Source organism: Tachysurus fulvidraco, chromosome 25, assembly GCF_022655615.1.
Source record: "Tachysurus fulvidraco isolate hzauxx_2018 chromosome 25, HZAU_PFXX_2.0, whole genome shotgun sequence".
NCBI classification, from domain to species: Eukaryota; Metazoa; Chordata; class Actinopteri; order Siluriformes; family Bagridae; genus Tachysurus; species Tachysurus fulvidraco.
In genome coordinates, this window is record NC_062542.1 from 426,294 (window position 1) to 444,328 (window position 18,035).

Below are 18,035 nucleotides of genomic sequence, written 5' to 3' on the forward strand. Positions count from 1 at the left end.
AGTAAAGACAGCAGACAGGAGTGTCAGAGGGACATATCTGTGTTTAAAGTCTCAGTGTGTGAAAAGAATCTAAAATCCACTAACAGGACGACAAAATCACAGCACATCTACATACAGTATGAGAACAGAGCGATCTCATCACCTCCAGTGTGTGTGTGTGTGTGTGTGTGTGTGTGTGTGTGTGTGTGTGTGTGTGTGTATATGAAGGTGAGTGTGTGTGAGTGTGTGTGTGTGTGTGTGTGTATGTGTGTGTGTGTGTGTGTGTGTGTGTGTGTGTATATGAAGGTGAGTGTGTGTGTGTGTGTATGTGTGTATGTGTGTGTGTGTGTGTGTGTGTGTGTGTGTGTGTGTGTGTGTGTGTGTGTGTGTGTGTGTGTGTGTGTGTGTGTGTGTGAGTGTGTGTGTGTGTGTGTGTGTGTGAGTGTGTGTGTGTATGAGGGTGAGTGTGTGTGTGCGTGTGTGTATATGAGGGTGAGTGTGTGTGTGCGTGTGTGTGTATGAGGGTGTGTGTGTGTGTGTGTGTGTGTGTGTGTGTGTGTGTGTGTGTGTGTGTGTGTGTGTGTGTGTGACTCTGTGTCAAACAACCAAATCCCACACTGATTAATGGACAGAGAAACACAGCACAAATTATTTTTACAGTCATTTTAATCTCAATAATGAGAGAAATGTTCAGACTTTACTGTAAATCTGACAAACAGCAGCATCGTTTTGTAAAACCAGCTCTAAACAACACAAACGAGTTTAAGGTGTTTAACACAAAAACATTCAAACATTAAAACTAACACTAACACAGCTCTGACTTTAACACCACAATGACACCACAATGACACCACAATAACACCACAATGACACCACAATGACACCATGACATAACAGCTTTACACTGAATGAATACACAAAGTCTGGCTTTAAATCTCTGAATAAACTGAAAAATATACAACTCGACTGTAATAATCTGTTAACCACAAAAACACAACGTTTTCAATTCAACACTAAAAACATGAGGTTTTAGTTTTAAATGTTAGTTTTTAAGAACAAACAGAAATCATGCAGTAGCTGATGTTTGTGTTTCGACCCGAACGGGTTTATCTTTGTGTTTCTGTTTCTAAATGACTCTGATTTTTAAGTCCTTATTAAGTGTAAAACTGAGGAATCTGGGGCACTGAGCGAGTCGAGTCAGAACAGAAGGTGACTTTGGGCTTTATTCATGTATTCACTCTCATTGAGCTGCTCAGTAATTTGCATATTGATGTGAATTTTATTCAATCTGCTCTTCATCTTGTTTTTTTTTTACTCTCAGGATTAAATTCTTTTTTTCACTGTATATCTCTCATCAGCAGATGAATCTGTTTTCCTGCTCGATCTAGCGGATCTGATTGAAATCATGAGGCGTCGCTGCTCGTTGCATCAATAATTCATGCTCGTGTGCTTTAACTGAGGAGCGACAGCAGAAGAGCGAGGCCATGTTCCTGCACTCGACTCGCCGCCGAACATCACACCCACTTCGGATGGATGGACATTTATTTACGGAGGGAATCAGACGGAGACGGAGGACAGGAAACGGACGCTGAAACGGCATTTTATTGACCACAAACTCTGTAACCTGACTGACGTCTGAAGAGTTCATAAATGAATCTGTGTTCTTTACAACCACCATTTTAATACGAAACGACCAAAACACTGATGCACAGACGGACAAACTGACAGGTGTTTATATGGGACTAGGGAGCGTATACATTACCCACAATGCACTGCACCGGAGTGATAGTGGGTTTAGTAATGTGCTTTTACTAAAGTGTGTGACACTGTAGACGATTAGTGAACAGGGTGTGAGGATACGAGAGTGTGAGGATCTGTCGCTATCTCTCTGTCTGTCTGTCTGTCTGTCTGTCTGTCTGTCTGTCTGTCTGTCTGTCGCTATCTGTCTGTCTGTCTATCTCTGTCTGTCTGTATCTGTCTGTCTGTCTGTCTGTCTGTCTCTATCTGTCTGTCTGTCTGTATCTGTCTGTCTGTATCTGTCTGTCTGTCGCTATCTCTGTCTGTCTGTATCTGTCTGTCTGTCTGTCTGTCTGTCTGTATCTGTCTGTCTGTCTGTCTGTCTCTATCTGTCTGTCTGTCGCTATCTCTGTCTGTCTGTATCTGTCTGTCTGTCTGTATCTGTCTGTCTGTCTGTCTGCACACTTAGATAAAGCAGGTTCTGATAGTGAGGAACATATGAAGGTTCTTTGTTCCGTAACAGAGCTGTGAGGAACTCTGTATGTATCTGTGTTTCTCATGTCTCTACATCTGTGTGTTGATTGATGAGCACTAAGCTTAAGGTACAAGGACGAGGCTCATAAACGCTGCAGTAGAAGTTAATAAAGGAAATGGAGGAGGTGATGGTGTGTGTGTGTGTGGTGAAGCTCCATGCTTTCACACGACGTATTTCACTTTTCAATTACAGCATGAGGAGAAAATGAACTTGCTGAGCTCGCAGGTTCTCCTACTGAAGGGAACGAGGTGGAAACACACACACACACACACACACACACACACACACACACACACACACATACACTACTGAAATCACTTTGGTAAACAATGTCTATTTATTTATTCTTTCTGCAGATACGTTTTCTATAAAATATTCACTTAACGCTCTCTGTGTTCTCATCAGCAGAGAAAGACTGGAAATTTCAGGGCCTGAAAAACTCAAGTCGTAGCATGAAGTGAAAAATTAAATAGTGAATTTTTTTTAGATAAAATGTGTGCAGATTTTCTTTGTGGTTCAGTTTGTTTCCTTTAAATGTCCTGAATATTACAGAGCAGTGCACATAAAGCATGTTAGCTATAGTCACACAGTTAGCCATGCTAGCTAGCCATGCTAGCGCTTATTAGCTGTTAAACAAGAGGCTGAGAAATTGTTTGTGTCGTTATGAGATTTTAATGAGAATGTTTTTGCCCCTGCACGGTTTAGTCTTCAGCTAATCTGCTCTGTTCACAGATTGTTAGCGAGGTGTCCGTTAGCCTGCTGTGAGGTGTAGTGAGTGTGCTGATGGTGTGGGAGTGTTTGTGTCAGTTGTTGTAGTGAATAATGATGCTGTGGAGCGTCGTGTCTCAGTGTGCATGGTGTTGAGGGAGAACACGTGTTGTGTAGTACTGCGACGGAGGCAAACAGAGATGGCGAGATGTTTCTGAAGAGCCTCCTGTTGCTGAAGACTCTGAACTTTGTCATTATACGTGACCCTGATGTGACATGACTTGTGGCTCCGTAACGACTCGTCTCCACTCGTCTCGTCTCAATGTCATCGCCGTCTGGAGGATCACAAAATCCACAAGGACACGTTTCTCACTTCGTCACTGCGCCGTGCTGTAATGAGGAACTCCACGTGATAATGTCAAAGCTTACATGGAATAAAGCGTGACAGTTTTATCTGTAACATCTCACCCTGTCTGTGTTAGTCCTCTCACAACACGGCAGTTTCACACAATTACAATTTTTTATTTATAAAAGAATGATGTCATAACATTTTGAAACCATTTATTTGTATATATATACACACACACACACACACACACACACACACACACACACACACACACACACACACACACACACACACACACACACACACACACACACACACACACACACACACACACACACACACACACACACACACACACAAGCCCAAAGCGACTGAAAGCCTTAAGATTCATCCCGATGGAGACTCGATGAAGCTCCAACAGCCTTCAGCACCTGCAGCCTGCTCATCACATCACACTGATAAAGAGTCTATTCTCATCCTCATCCTCACACACTCCAACACCGCCATGTTCATACCATGTTCGGCTACAGAGTGGAGAGAGACAAAATAATAAAATGAACAGACAGAAAGGTCTAAAATATGACGCAGAACAGATGCAGAAAGTGAGAGATTACAAAGGAGAAATAATTTATTCCTCCTTCATTTCTTTCTGTCTATCTTTAAGCTACACTTCCTCACTCTTCCTCTATCTCTTCTTCATTTAACATTCATATCTCTTTCTCATCTATTCTCACAGTCACTGTTTATCTCTAATTTCATCCATTTTTATAATTCTCAGTGTAAGAGAGAAAGAGTGATAGAAGATGAGTAACAGTCTCGATTTCTATTGGTTCTCTCACTGACCAATCAGATGAGCTGAGTGTCAGCAGGCTGTGAAGCTGCTCAACTTTTCACTGATTTACATTTAATATGTTCATTAAGGTCATTTATTACTGCATCCACGATTCCCTTGGAAACACACACACACACACACACACACACACACACACACACACACACACACACACACACACACACACACACACATAAGACATCTAACTCTTGTGTGTCCCTGGGGTCGCGCCCTACACTGTGCTGAAGTGCCCTTTAACTTTCAGGTCTCAGTAAAGATTGGAGCAGATCAGACTGATGATCACACACACACACACACACACACAGACACACACACACACACACACACACACACACACACAAACACACAAACACACACACACACACACACACACACACACACACACACACACACACACACACACACCTGGAGTGATTGAAGTTCCCAGTTTTCAGTTGAAATAGTAAATGTAAGGAAGCTAATTTACAGTTAGTTAAAGCTAGCTATTAGAAATGAGCTAAATTACAGCTAGCATCACGATCACTGATCAGATGATAAACTTTAATCTCTATACGATCTCGTGACACTAAACACACACCAGCTCAGTTAAAGTGAGGGTTTGTTCTTCGTCACTGTTTACAATGTGTACTTAGGAAAGAAATGAAAAAATAATCCATTAAAATATACAAGTGTTAATCCTGTTTCCTCTGGGTGTCTGTGAGAAAGAGCAGTGACGTCAGAGAGGAGGTTATTATCAGTTTCCTCACACGTTCCTGTCCTCTGTGCCACATCACACCGCCGCGGCCCTCATGTTTAATGCTGAACACATCGAGCGACTCGAGGGGGAGAAGGAGCAGCGCCGAAGAGTGTAAATGCCACCTGAACCAGACACTGACGTGGAATTACCACTAGAACACACACACACACACACACACACACACACACACACACACACACACACAGTCACACACACACAGTCAGAATTTCTGTCTCAGCTCAGTCAGGTGTTTGGAGTAACAGGGAGATGTTCGGATCAGGCTGTTACACAGGTTATATAAAACACTCGTGATAAAATCAGAGCTACTTAAAGATTAAGAATAATAAGTGTGCACTTTGCTGTGGATGTGGAACGTGTGGCATGTGGACAGATAAGAGGAGCGTTCAAAGCAATAAAGTGTAGAGAGACAAGGACAGAGAGCAAAGACGAGTGCCTGTGAACCTTCATCAGAAAACAAGGGAGAAAAAAAAAAAAGTTAATATTGGGGTGCCAATACTTTGTACAGCACAGCAGGCGGACTCCAGTGAGTGGTTCTCAGGTACTTATTTGTAATCAAGTAAAACTCAGTGGGATTCGTTTTTATCTGATGAAGAGAAGCTTTATAAGAGAATAAAGCAGTAAATAAAGATCTGGCATTAATACAAGACTCCACACTGATGTACTGGGTCTCAGTGTGATGTGTTTCAGCTGAGAACCACAGAGGAACCACGTGGAGCTTCAGGAGTCACACAGCTGCTGTTTGTGTGCTGAGAACTTTATGTGTTTATTCTCTCGATTGTAAAATCAATAACATTCAGATGCAGATTATAGATCTATAAATCTTATATATGATTGGACATAATGGTGTAATGTCTGACTGTTCAAATGTGATCTCTCTCAGACACACACACATACACATACATACACACACATACACACACATACACACACATACACACACATACACACACATACACACACATACACATACACATACACACACACATACACACACACACACACACACACACATACACACATACACACATACACACATACACACACACACACACACACATACACACACACACACATACACATACACACACACACACATACACATACACACACACACACACACATACACACACATACACATACACACACACACATACACACACATACACATACACATACACATACACACACATACAAACACATACACACACATACACACACACACACACATACACACATACACACACATACACACACACACACATACACACACATATACACACACATATACACACACATATACACACACACACACACACACACTCACACACACACTCTCACACATAAACACACACACACATACAGACACACACATATACACAGACACACATACACACACACACACACACACACACACACACAGACACATACATACACACACACACATACACACACACAGTTACAGGACTGAAGACAGCGCCTGTAAAATTACATCCAGCTTCTTTTACTACTAATCTCAGTGTGTAATCTCAGTGTGTAATCTCAGTGTGTAATCTCAGTGTGTAATCTCAGTGTGTAATCTCAGTGTGTAATCTCAGTGTGTAATCTCAGTGTGTAATCTCAGTGTGTAATCTCAGTGTCTAATCTCAGTGTCTAATCTCAGTGTGTAATCTCAGTGTGTAATCTCAGTGTGTAATCTCAGTGTGCATCAGTCACCTGTACAGGTACAAAGAGGAACAAAGCCCAGGCATCAGGACAGAATATTAATTATACCTGAAAGAATAATGAGAGAGATGAAGAAGGATGTGAAGTGACAACACGCCTGTCAGCGAAAGCAGGAATATTTCAGCTGAAGTCTCGACAGTGTGAAGGACAGGAACCGAGTTACTGACCACCACCACATCCTTTACTCATCATTATATTACAGCTAACCGGATTAACTGCTAACTAAACAGCTAGCATGCTAGCAATGTTACAGTGCTGTGTCCCTGCTAGTGGCTAATAAAAAGAACATTTTAGAAATAAAAGTTTCTGAAAAAGTTCTAATGGTGTCATCATGACTGAATGGGATCAGTGTACAGAATTAGCCTAGCGTCTGACTTTACATTCTGCAGGAGGAGAGAAGAGGCAGTGAGGCAGTCTGTCTCTAGTCAGTTAGCATGCTGAGAGTTAGCACACAGCTCATGGCATGGCTCTCAGCCTGTCATACTTTAATCGCTGAGCAATTTGGAGATCGTTTGGCCGCCATCGACATTAAGAGGCCATTTTTTCTTGTTCTTTTGCCATCCAGCTGAACATCTTCCACTCTGTCTCACTAATGAGGCATCAGGGGATGATTACTCCTCACCGGTGTGTGTGCGTTCCAGCGCTGGACACGTGTCAGGAAAGTGAATGAGGCAGCCGGGGGCCATTTTGGCCACTGGGGGGAATTTGTTTAATGAGTGTGTTGACACAACAGTGAGGAACTTTCACCTCCATCCTGCTGCTGGTAAAACTGGAGGAAATAAACATGGCTAGTTCAGCAATGCTGCGCTAACGGAGTGTATGATAGTGACCTTAATATTAAACAGAGATCAGTGGAGTTTAAATCTGTACTGTGATTATTAATGATCATAAAATCCTGTCAGGTTAACTCATGTTAGCTAGTTACCTAGAGCTAGTACAGAAGAGTAAATAACTCCACCCATTAACCCCAAACAGAGAGACTAAACCCTGAACACAGAGAGACTAAACCCTGAACACAGAGAGACTAAACCCTGAACACAGAGAGACTAAACCCTGAACACAGAGAGACTAAACCCTGAACACAGAGAGACTAAACCATTGTCCCTAAATCTGAGGCAATCAGACAGTAAATTAACCTCCATATCAAACCTGACTTACCTGAATATGAGGGAGAGAGAGAGAGAGAGAGAGAGAGAGAGAGAGAGAGAGAGAGAGAGAGAGAGAGAGAGAGAGAGAGAGACAGAGAGAGACACAGAGAGAGAGAGAGACAGAGACAGAGAGAGACAGAGAGAGAGAGACAGAGACAGAGAGAGAGACAGAGACAGAGAGAGAGACAGAGACAGAGAGAGACAGAGACAGAGAGAGAGAGAGAGAGAGAGAGAGAGAGAGAGAGAGAGACAGAGAGAGACCAGAACAGACCCCTAAATGAGATTATGATCAGCTTCCTGAATGATGTAAATAAACGTTTTCCTGTTAAAAACCTCCTGAGGCAAAAGGAGTCGCCATGATGCAGGGAGTCAGGAGGTGAGAAGAAGACAGAGGAGCACATTTTAATCATACATCACACACCTGGAATCATTACAGTCTTTCCTTTTAATCTTAACTCTGTCCTGCACACACACACACACACACACACACACACACACACACACACACACACACACACACGTGTAGATTGGAAATGAGCCACAGGCAGAATGAGAAGAGTCGCTTCACTCTTTACACTTGTGACCTCCTACACATCACACAAAACCAGAATCTTTATAAACACATTTTAATGATATGTGTGTGTGTGTGTGTGTGTGTGTGTGTGTGTGTGTGTGTGTGTGTGTTACAGTGAAATCCTCTTATCACCCTGAAGGTGACTATTTTCCTCTAACAGTGCGTCCCTGAGTTTTATTCCTCTCACATAAACTGGGGCACTGAACCTTTATCACCACCACATGACAGCACAGTGGATTATTTACTGCACATCCAACTGGACTTGTGTGTCGATGCTGAACTTCTGCTCAGCTTCTCTTCCTCTACGTCACACATTAAACAGGAGGAGAGAGAAGATTCTCCACCACACGCCATCTCACACTGAACCCCGAGCTCAACTGCCAGGCCTCAGCTTCACGCACTGCCTCAGCTTCATACACTGCCTCAGCTTCACACACTGCCTCAGCTTCACACACTGCCTCAGTCAGTAAACAAGCTGTGTTTTGATGATTGTCTCAGATTTCTGTGTTGGTTTCATGGTTTCCTCATAACTACCATTTATACACTAAACCCAGCACAGTACTAACCCCAAGCACATCAATCCTAAAACCTTAATCCCTAAACACTCCTGCTTTAGTCTTACCTGTTAAACCCAACCCTTATACCCTAGTCTTAATCTCCTAATTCTGCTCCTAATCCCTTCCTAGATCCTCAGCCCTGTATCCAGACCCAGAACTCTACCACAACGCTCTAACCCTGATAACTAATCCCTAATCCTTACCCCAATGAAGAGACCATGAGCTCGATGAACATTCATTCATCTTCTACCGCTTATCCGAACTTCTCGGGTCACGGGGAGCCTGTGCCTATCTCAGGCGTCATCGGGCATCGAGGCAGGATACACCCTGGACGGAGTGCCAACCCATCACAGGGCACACACACACACACACTCACACACTACGGACAATTTTCCAGAGATGCCAATCAACCTACCATGCATGTCTTTGGACCGGGGGAGGAAACCGGAGTACCCGGAGGAAACCCCCGAGGCACGGGGAGAACATGCAAACTCCACACACACAAGGCGGAGGTGGGAATCGAACCCCCAACCCTGGAGGTGTGAGGAGAACGTGCTAACCACTAACCCACGGTGCCCCTCCCCCAGCTCGATGAACAGTTTGTTAATAAACCACGAGCTTCTCGTCAGATATAAAACTTTATTAAATACAATTTCATGTGTAAAGATAGCTGAATGATTCACACTGAGCAGATATGAAGCTTCTCCAGAGGTTCTACAGTGTTACTGAGATACAGCTTGTTAATCGTCACATCAGACCTCAGTGTTTACCAACGAGCCCCTCTGCGGCTCTGCGTCCACTAAATATGACATCGTTAACAGAGACGCCGTCAAACGAGGCTCCAGTCAGCGTGAGAGGAAGAGAGTGATCGCTGATGTACTGCCTCATCGCCTCTGAAAGGACAAAACAGCATCAGTACTGTTATCATCATTATAATGCGAGTGTGTGAGAGCCGTGTGTATGCGAGTGTGTGCAGAAGGACGATGTGAGTGATCTGTCTGTGATGTCGGACATGTTTATAACGTGTTTATAACGTGTTTATAACGTGCGTGTTAATGACAGATGAGTTTAGTAAAATAACACCAACAAATATCTCACCGAGTCGCTTCCAGTGTCCCAGGTGATACTGTGGAATGCAGTTCTGAAAACACACACACACACACACACACACACACACACCACACACACACACATACACACACACACTCTTATCAAACCCATTTAATTTTCTCCTGTCAGTTAAAGCATATCTATATAACTCCACTCCAAAAACCAGAGTGAGTGTTTGTGTGAAATTCAGAGGTTCTAGTGAAGTGACGTAACCCACTGAGGTTCTAGTGAAGTGACGTAACCCACTGAGGTTCTAGTGAAGTGACGTAACCCACTGAGGTTCTAGTGAAGTGACGTAACCCACTGAGGTTCTAGTGAAGTGACGTAACCCACTGAGGTTCTAGTAAAGTGACGTAACACACTGAGGTTCTAGTGAAGTGACGTAACACACTGAGGTTCTAGTGAAGTGACGTAACACACTGAGGTTCTAGTGAAGTGACGTAACCCACTGAGGTTCTAGTGAAGTGACGTAACCCACTGAGGTTCTAGTGAAGTGACGTAACACACTGAGGTTCTAGTGAAGTGACGTAACACACTGAGGTTCTAGTGAAGTGACGTAACACACTGAGGTTCTAGTGAAGTGACGTAACACACTGAGGTTCTAGTGAAGTGACGTAACCCACTGAGGTTTGACAGCATCTTCAAACAAGAGAGAAAACAGACAGAAGGAAACAAACAACTACAAGGAGGAGAGACACGAGAGACGAGGACGAGAGATAAAACAATAATGAGAAGGCAGTCTTTCTGACGAACATTTAATAGGCACTAATTATGAGGCCTAAACGTTCATTTTCTCGCCGAGACGACGGGATGAGATTGAATCAGACAAGAACACAATGAGTCATCGTCCAATTAAACGTGTCCATAGAGAGCAGCTGAGAATTGTGAATGATGCAGGATGATAAACACATACACAGCTGAAATGATGGGCGTTAATCCTAAAGAGGCGTAAGGGTGTGAACAGGGGACACAAATGATGACACCTGGTGTCAGGAACAGGAACTACAACAAAACTATCGATGAAGCGAATTAGTCCTAAAAACATAATGTCATATCCATGCATGATCATATTCAGGTAAAACTGTGTGTGTGTGTGTGTGTGTGTGTGTGTGTGTGTGTGTGTGTGTGAGAGAGACAAAGAGACACAGCACTCACCTTCAGCACAGCAGCTTTACTCCACACAGGTGATGATGTGATGTTCAGGTGCGACCTCACAGCCTGCAGCGCTCGATCCAACAGCACCTGATCCTTCACCTCATCTGGAGGACCGAATGTCTCCTCAAACCAGCTACCCCCCATCATCACCTCAAAACACACACACACACACACACACACACACCAGAATGAAGTGCAAAATACTTTGTAATCAGATATTTATCACAACACTGATGTGTAGTTGCAGGTATCTATATTTTACAACAAACATATAAAACACACCCACATTCCACATGGACACAGGTCTGAACTCAAACACACAGGTTCCTCAGTGATGCCTTAGACACGCCCACATTCCCATTGCCACACCCAAATCCAACTCATGGACACGCCCACGTTCCTTTTTATGTTCCATTACTTGCTGACACTAGCTTGGCAGTGACTGTAGTACGTAATAATTTAGTCAGAATTCATACATTATTCTAATTTATTAAGTTTTTCCAGAACTAAAAAAAATACAAACAGATGAAACGATAGTTTTTCACTGGTTTCCATGACAACACCATGTTCATAACCACACCTACAGAAACCCCAAGCACGGTGATGAGAACACGTGCTCTTTATTCCGCTGACTTTCCTGCTTCACTTCATACAACAGAAACAAGGTTGTGAATTAAAAGATGAAACGTTTTCTGCTCCACTGCAGGACTCACAACGTGGACGGACAGAATGTTGGACATGTCCCTCTTACATTAATGATGACTGTAGAGCAGGACAGGTGAATTATTTATGGCTTTAATGCTCACTGTAGAGCTGCAGGATGTTATCATGGGCAGAGAGAGAGAGAGAGAGAGAGAGAGAGCTTTTATACAACACAACATAAAATGTTTTCTACTTTAGGGTGTGTGTGTGTGTGTGTGTGTGTGTGTGTGTGTGTATGTTTGTAGTAAATCAATATCTTTTATAACAGTTTATATAACAGTTAAAAAACTCACAGAGAGTGTGCTGAGATCTTTCTGAGGCCTGTGTGTGTGTGTGTGTGTGTGTGTGTATGTGTGTGTGTGTGTGTATGTGTGTGTGTGTCTCACTGTCATTCTGGTTGTGGGCTCTCCTCTCCGGTTGTGTTGTGGAAAAGGAACAGAGTCATACACAACCCCTAACACACCTTTGTCCTCCGAGGAGGGGATCAAGTGTCCAAAACCCTAAACACACACACACACACACACACAAACACACACACACAACTTATGAGAGGTATTTTAAGAACATCTTTACTTTTCAATTCTCTCAGTTTTCTCTCCCTTTTTTGTCCTTTTATCCGACTGTCCCTCCTAGTCTTTCTTTTCTTTCCTGAGATGTGTGTGTGTGTGTGTGTGTGTGTGTGTGTGTACTGACCATTACAGGTAACACAGATCCCTCATACTCCAGGTTGACCAGTCCGACACTCACAGTGTTTATCTCACACAGCAGATGTGACAGTGATTTGGCAGCAGGGGGCAGTAACGAGGCCAACACTATACACACACACACAATTTTTTACATTGGTGAACATTGGTTACAGTTATTTCTGAACTTGTGTGTGTGTGTGCGTGTGTGTGTGTTCACCTGAGGCAGGTAGAGCAGAAATCACATGATCAACCTTGAACGTCGCTCCGTCCACCAGTTTAATCTGTTCCCATAAACAAACAAAAGACAAACTTCACCACAGCAGCATTTCATCTGTACATCACTAAAGTGGTTGCCATGGTTTCCTGAGCATCATCTGATTAGGCAGTAATATACTGAAACTACTTTAACTTTAACATTCTGCTAATGCACTAATCCCGCTCCCGGGATGTCGGAGATGTGTCTCACCTCCCAGCCGGCCGTAGTGTAGCTCAGAGTCCTGACGGGGGCGCTGTGATGGAGCTCTACCTGCTCTCGGCCACTGAGCGCCTCCTGCAGGGCATCAGGAAGGGTTTGCATCCCCTCTGTCAGAGACCACTGAGCCCACGACTCTGCCTTTGCCCGCTGTGCCAGCGCTGACCTGCCGCCTGCACCCGCCTTCTCTAAAACACACAGAGAGCGCGACATGACTTCATAGTTTTCCTTACTTTCTTTCTTACCTGCCATCTTTCTTTTCTTCCTTTCGTCTTTCTGTCCATTCCTATGGAAGCTATCAGCTTTTCACTGATGGACACGTGAGAGAGAAGCTTTTAAAACTTCCTTTTATTCATTATTAGGTCCACAGACAGTAAAGAGGATATAGTGAAGTTATAAATAAATAAATAATAGAATTGTGATAGACATCACCTCCTCCCCCGAGCAGGAGACCCAGCAGGACCGAGCCCCAGTCCTGTTCAGCTCTGTGCAGCGGCGGGAGACACGAGCGCACACTCAGCGTCCTGCTGTCTCCTGCAAACACTCCACGGCACAGACAGTCCATCGCTATGTCTGCTAACTACACACACACACACACACACACACACACACACACACACACACAGGATGTCAGCATGGAGCTGGAAGAGTTAGCTTAGCTGACTCTAGCTAGCTGACTTAGCTAATGTTATTGATAAAGATATAGTGGTTGCCATGGTAACAGTGAGACAGAATCTGTCAGATTTGCCTCTGCTGGATAACCATGAACGCTAACATTTTGCGGCTAATGTGGTTATTTGCATACTCATGAATATTCATGATTCCTGGATGGAATTTTTAATGAGGGTAAAAATGCAGTGATGGTGACTTCTTATATAAACATTATAACCTTCATCACTGGTCATGTTCGTGTTGTTAATGAAGAGGAAGTGAGGAAACCGATCTGGAACAAACTGGAAACATTAATGATGCACCTCAGAGCCGAATCTCCTGGACATGAACGAGTGAACAGTCTCGTCCTCCTCCTTCCCCTTCCTCACCAGGACCTCCTTCATCACACTAAGGATGATGGGACGGGAAAACGGAGGCACAGTTTTCACCACTCCACTGAGGAGAGAGAGAGAGAGAGAGAGAGAGAGAGAGATAGAGACAGAGAGAGACAGACACAGAGAAAGAGAGAGACACAGAGCGACCAGGAGGACACCCATTAGCCGTCTTCATCATGATGTCCCTCAGAGAGATGTGTGTGTAAATAAAGGTGTAGAATGAAGTGGAACCTGAGGCTGGAGGGCAGTTTGTGGATCTGTCCATTCACATAAAGGAAACGGTTCTTGGCGGCCACGTGATCATGAGGAACCGGCAGGATCTCATGCTCCAGACCTAAATCAGACAGCTGAAGGAGACACAGGGGAAGCAGTGACTGTGTGTGATGGTGTAACTTGGGTCTGAGGACCTCTAGTGGCTGACTGTGGAACAGTTTAACTGAGTTTTGGGAAAAGTGTTCTATCATTTTAAGCTCTTTATCTGACTCTGGAATCTCCACCTCATGATGAATCACGCTGCTTCTGAGAAAGTGAAGTGCGAGAGAGCCGTTATAGGAAACTAATCAACACCTGAGGACCAATCAGAGTCCAGAACTCACACGACACTATAATAATACCAGGTTTAGTGTGTTTCTCCCCACTGCTCCGGCCGGCCGGACTCCTCTTGGTCCCTGTTCAAATACAGCTCCATCCTCCCTACGAGTAGTGTTTATCCAGCCTCCAAACCTCCCTGTCGCCTCCAACAGCACCACCTGCAGAAACACACAGTCATCACCACCATCATCATCATCATCATCATGAGTGAATGGGGCATGGAAGCCACCACAGATACATTACAGCACAGTGGAATACTTTACTTCACATATCCCAACATTGGAGGTCAGGGGCAACTATGATATAGTCCCCTGGGCAGGTAGGGTTAAGGGCCTTGCTCAAGGGCCCAACAGGTTGGCAGGGCTGGGGCTTGAACCCTGATTAACAACCCAGAGCCTTAACCACATAAGCCACAACAGTTCCAATAAATAATAACAATAATAATATTTACCTTAGACACATGAGCGCTCTTGCTGAGGTAATAGCAGGCTGAGAGACCACTGATCCCCCCTCCAAGTACAGCTACAGACTTCTGCATTCACACACACTAACACACACACACACACACACACACACACACACACACACACGTTCATCTTCAGCACATGGAACACTAAGTGCATCAGATATTTCTTAAGATTTGTATACAGTGTTGGTGAAAAACGAATCCCACACCAGATGCTGTGTAAAAGTGTTAGCGGAGGTTTTGTGCTAAACTCTAGACGTTAGATAAACGTGTGTGTGTGTGTGTGTGTGTGTGTGTGTGTGTGTGTGTGTGTGTGTGAATGTGTTATACAATAAACCTGGAGTCTGAGACGTTTAGACTCACAGCTCCAGGGCAAAACAATCAGAAACCAGACATAAGTTTGTAGTATCCTGCACTAAATACTGCCTTTTATTCCTCCACCCAGCAGCACTGAATAAACACCAGAAACGTTTACAATGAGGATTTAAATAAATAATTACTTACCGGTGTTGTTGTTATAAATCAGACAGCAAGAGCCTGGAAAAAATGAGAGAGAATTTCACATGAAAGAGCAATGAACCAGCATGAGATCTGTGTGTGTGTCAGTCAGGGTGGTGTGTGTGTGTGTGTGTGTGTGTGTGTGTGTGTGTGTGTGTGTGTCAGTCAGGGTGGTGTGTGTGTGTGTGTGTCAGTCAGGGTGGTGTGTGTGTGTGTCAGTCAGGGTGGTGTGTGTGTGTGTCAGTCAGGGTGGTGTGTGTGTGTGTCAGTCAGGGTGGTGTGTGTGTGTGTGTGTCAGTCAGGGTGGTGTGTGTGTGTGTGTGTGTCAGTCAGGGTGGTGTGTGTGTGTGTGTGTCAGTCAGGGTGGTGTGTGTGTGTGTGTGTGTGTGTGTCTGTTTGGGGTGTGTGTGTGTGTGTGTCAGTCAGGGTGGTGTGTGTGTGTGTGTCAGTCAGGGTGGTGTGTGTGTGTGTGTCAGTCAGGGTGGTGTGTGTGTGTGTGTGTGTGTGTGTGTGTGTGTGTGTGTGTGTGAGAGAGAGATAGAGAGAGATAAAGAAGCAGCTTTGTCTTTATCAGCTTCAACATGCTCACTAACAAAAGAATAAGTGCTTCATACCACCCTGACACACACACACACACACACACACACACACACACTATGACACTTTATACACACCATACTGCACATGGACACTTTAAGGACAATAATTAAACCACACGCATTTATGTACATTTATACATTATTTTTCACTTATATTTTATAAAGTTTATACTTTTTTATTTATCTCCTTTTGGTTACATTTTTATCCCTAATTGCATCCCTTATGTTTGAATACCGGACAGATGCAAAAAGCAGCATGTCTGTACTCTGTAGTGTGTGTGTGTGTGTGTGTGTGTGTGTGTGTGTGTGTGTGTGTGTGTGTGTGTGTGTGTGTGACAAATACAATCAATCGATCGATTAATTTGTATTTATAGAGCACCTTACAACAGCCAAAGGGAGCACAAGGCGCTTTCCAGTAAAGAACACAATGAATATAAAAGAACATCCTGAGGTCCACGTGTGTAACGTGTTTGTCTTTAACACGTGTTAGACGTCACACTGATCTACAAATCAATAGGAAAATAAAGAGCACTTACACTTCATCTGACACGGAGAACTTCAGCTGTGTTACACACCGTGTCACAAATCACTCCTCAAGTGCACTATGTAGGGGGCAAGTGGCGTTATTATAAACACTCACAGTGCACTATGTAGGGGGCAAGTGGTGTTGTTATAAACACTCACAGTGCACTATGTAGGGGGCAAGTGGTGTTGTTATAAACACTCACAGTGCACTATGTAGGGGGCAAGTGGTGTTGTTATAAACACTACACAGTGCACTATGTAGGGGGCGACAGTGGTTTAGGGATCGGATTCAACAGCAACATGACGGTCAGTTGGATTTGAGCGGCGAATGAGTTTCGGCGCCACCTGCTGGTTTGGAGGAAACACTAGCTACCAGTTTCCACTTGCATTAGAACTTTTTATGTTTTTGTGTCAAATATATTTAAGAGTTTAGTTACCGAGACTGTGTAGTTTATTCAGATCACAGTGTTGTTATTAAACACAATAAAACCTGCACGCTGAGACATGGTGGCGTTTTTATCAGAATCAGAATTAGAATCAGTTTTATTTCCAGTCATGTTTTCACATGAGAGGAATTAGTTTTAGTGCCAGAAGCTCCACAGTGTAACAGAATGACATGTACAGTGTAATTGTATGTACACATTTACAGATGTGAAATGTGCAGTTTAAATATACATATGAAATATTCATATACAAATATAGACAATTTGTATGTACAAATTTGCAAGTGTGAGAAATGTGCAATTGAGGTACACAATATATACAATTTGTATGTACACATGTGCAATTGTGAAATGTGCAATTGAAGTAAACAGTAAACATGTAGACAATATGTATGCATGTATGTACAGATGTGCAAGTATGAAATGTGCAATTGAGGTATACATAGTACAGATATTAGGTGTTGTGTGTTCCATGGCATTAAGTGTTCATCAGGTGGATTGCTTGAGGGAAGAAACTGTTCCTATGTCTGGTCGTTCTGGAGCTCAGGGCTCTGTAGCGTCGACCAGATGGCAACAGGTCAAGGAGGGAGAATGCTGGCTGTGAGGGGTCCAGGGTGAGTGTGCTGGATGTGAGGGGTCCTGAGTGAGGGAGTGTGCTGGATGTGAGGGGTCCAGAGTGAGTGTGCTGGATGTGAGGGGTCCTGAGTGAGTGTGCTGGATGTGAGGGGTCCAGAGTAAGTGTGCTGGATGTGAGGGGTCCTGAGTGAGGGAGTGTGCTGGATGTGAGGGGTCCTGAGTGAGTGTGCTGGATGTGAGGGGTCCT

General features: G+C 43.8%; 1 protein-coding gene across 3 annotated transcripts; it reads right to left on the reverse strand.

The window, feature by feature from the left end:
* Nucleotides 1-9,544: 9,544 nt before the first annotated feature.
* On the reverse strand, nt 9,545-16,926 carry ppox (protoporphyrinogen oxidase). 3 transcript variants are annotated; one of them, XM_027156088.2, is made up of 14 exons: nt 16,781-16,921; nt 15,652-15,684; nt 15,133-15,228; nt 14,705-14,839; nt 14,322-14,437; nt 14,019-14,151; nt 13,477-13,624; nt 13,039-13,232; nt 12,790-12,853; nt 12,580-12,698; nt 12,273-12,386; nt 11,185-11,334; nt 10,018-10,060; nt 9,545-9,812 (listed from the first exon to the last, which is right to left on the reverse strand). In XM_027156088.2, exons 3-14 carry the CDS (start codon nt 15,217-15,219, stop codon nt 9,679-9,681), a joined length of 1,437 nt encoding a protein of 478 aa, XP_027011889.1. In that variant the 5' UTR covers nt 15,220-15,228; nt 15,652-15,684; nt 16,781-16,921; the 3' UTR covers nt 9,545-9,678. The 3 variants fall into 3 exon arrangements, with proteins under 3 accessions (XP_027011889.1, XP_027011971.1, XP_047664852.1); XM_027156170.2 differs by lacking the exon at nt 16,781-16,921 and adding an exon at nt 16,624-16,736; XM_047808896.1 differs by lacking the exon at nt 12,273-12,386 and having other exon boundaries at nt 16,781-16,926.
* Nucleotides 16,927-18,035: the final 1,109 nt, after the last annotated feature.